This window comes from Anneissia japonica, unplaced genomic scaffold, assembly GCF_011630105.1.
Source record: "Anneissia japonica isolate Jap-2015-1 unplaced genomic scaffold, ASM1163010v1 scaffold280463_len1666_cov139, whole genome shotgun sequence".
NCBI classification, from domain to species: domain Eukaryota; kingdom Metazoa; phylum Echinodermata; class Crinoidea; order Comatulida; family Comatulidae; genus Anneissia; species Anneissia japonica.
Window position 1 is genome coordinate 1 of NW_022700328.1, and position 1,666 is coordinate 1,666.

At 41.2% G+C, this 1,666-nt stretch overlaps 1 protein-coding gene across 1 annotated transcript; it reads right to left on the reverse strand.

Annotated features, from left to right (window-relative positions):
* Positions 1-13: 13 nt before the first annotated feature.
* LOC117103308 (cell death abnormality protein 1-like) lies at positions 14-1,660 on the reverse strand (the record flags this gene model as incomplete). Its single annotated transcript, XM_033243852.1, has 2 exons — positions 1,307-1,660; positions 14-299 (listed from the first exon to the last, which is right to left on the reverse strand). Coding segments are annotated over exons 1-2 (511 nt in total), but the record flags the coding sequence as incomplete, so codon positions are not given.
* Between the last annotated feature and the right edge of the window lie 6 nt (positions 1,661-1,666).

A 1,666-nucleotide genomic window follows, 5' to 3' on the forward strand; every position in this document is an offset into this window, starting at 1 on the left:
AATGCCTCAATACCTTGGCATGGACGACAATCCAGTTGGTCACAATAATCTCCTCGACGTCCAACAACACAAGTAGGTAAAATTCCACATTGATCAACAGGTACGCAGTGACAGATACACATATCAAACACCTGAACTTCGCCTACTAAACAAGGCGGACATATGTCATGTATCCGTGGACATTCACACCCATTAGGACCAAGAGTAGATATCATGCAACCGAGACAATTGCATTCACAGGGACAAGTACCATCGTCTGCGTTTACGTCATAGGAGCCATCGGCGCATCTACACGAACACTATAAAATATGTAAATTTGCTTTAGATAGCTCATCCTTCAAGTTGACTAATTTTGTTAGATTTTTATCTGTTTATATTTAGATGTAGTAAATTGTCTGATACATTGACTAATGATAATTATAACCATAATTACATTCATAACAATATAATCTGAGATCCCCAGCCCTATTGCGACGTATCTATGTATCGAGTCGGCTTGGCATAGCCAAGGGAGGCCGGCATCCACAAGCCTCTTCGAGTATCAAGCACACCATGGACGTTTGCACGCCAGCCGGACCGCTTCCAGTCTGCCGGCCAAAGTTTTACACCCAAACTCTGGCCGCGGTAGTCGCTCGAGACGGCTCGGCCTATGTAGCCTTACAAGGCCAAACGATCCGTTTGAGTTGGCTCAGAGAGGTGAAGGTAATTAAAACATTTTAATAATCTTTACACAATAAGTATTTTATAATGAATTTTCTGAAATAACATGTTGTAATATTTCGCTAGTCGTTAGCCTTATACTGTGGAGTACATAGAGGCCATCCTGTTCATGATACACACTAAACACGGCGAGTTTGATGGCCGAGTGGTTAAGGCAGGGGGACGCCGCACCTACTGCCATAAATATCGGCGATGCCTTGAAGGTCACACTCGCCTTATGGTGTTGGTGGTGGAACCAGTCTTCTCGAATAGAGAATATCAACCGTAGGCTCTTGTCACTTAAAAGAACCAAGTACATCTTTCCTGACGAGGAGGGGGTTAACCCGGTGTACTGGTCCATACAGCACATGTTGTGGAAAAACCAGAGTAGCTGTTACCGGTTTACCAAGTAGCTCAGACAAGAAGAGACCCTTAGGGGAGAAGCAAGGTACTGTACGAGCTAGTCCACACCTCAGGCGCTTTGAGACTTTGGTATAAAGTGCTATATAAATCCAACTACATTACAATTACATCACATCACATAATACATAAACAAAAAAATAGGATTAATATTACAATTTTTATAATAGGGTACTACAAAACCTACCGGACAGGAGCCGCCTTCCGACATTTCCCTGAAGGTACCATCGGCACAGTTGCAAGGACAGTTAATTGTAGCATCACGTTGAAAAATTGTGGCGTTATCAGGACAAATTACGCTTTCAGTATTCTGAATTAAGCAGACAAAGCGGTTAAAATTCACAATAGAAAATGTAAATATGCTAAATTTCGTTAAATCACGAAATAGTGCCTGTAGGCACTGGTGATGCATCCACTGTATAGTTTATACTACCACTTTGCCTGATTTATTGTCTCGTTCAGACTCATGGTGTATTAACTAACACAGTATTAAAATAAAATGGTTTACATTATTTTGTTTCATTATCAGTAAAACAATAAAAAGGCT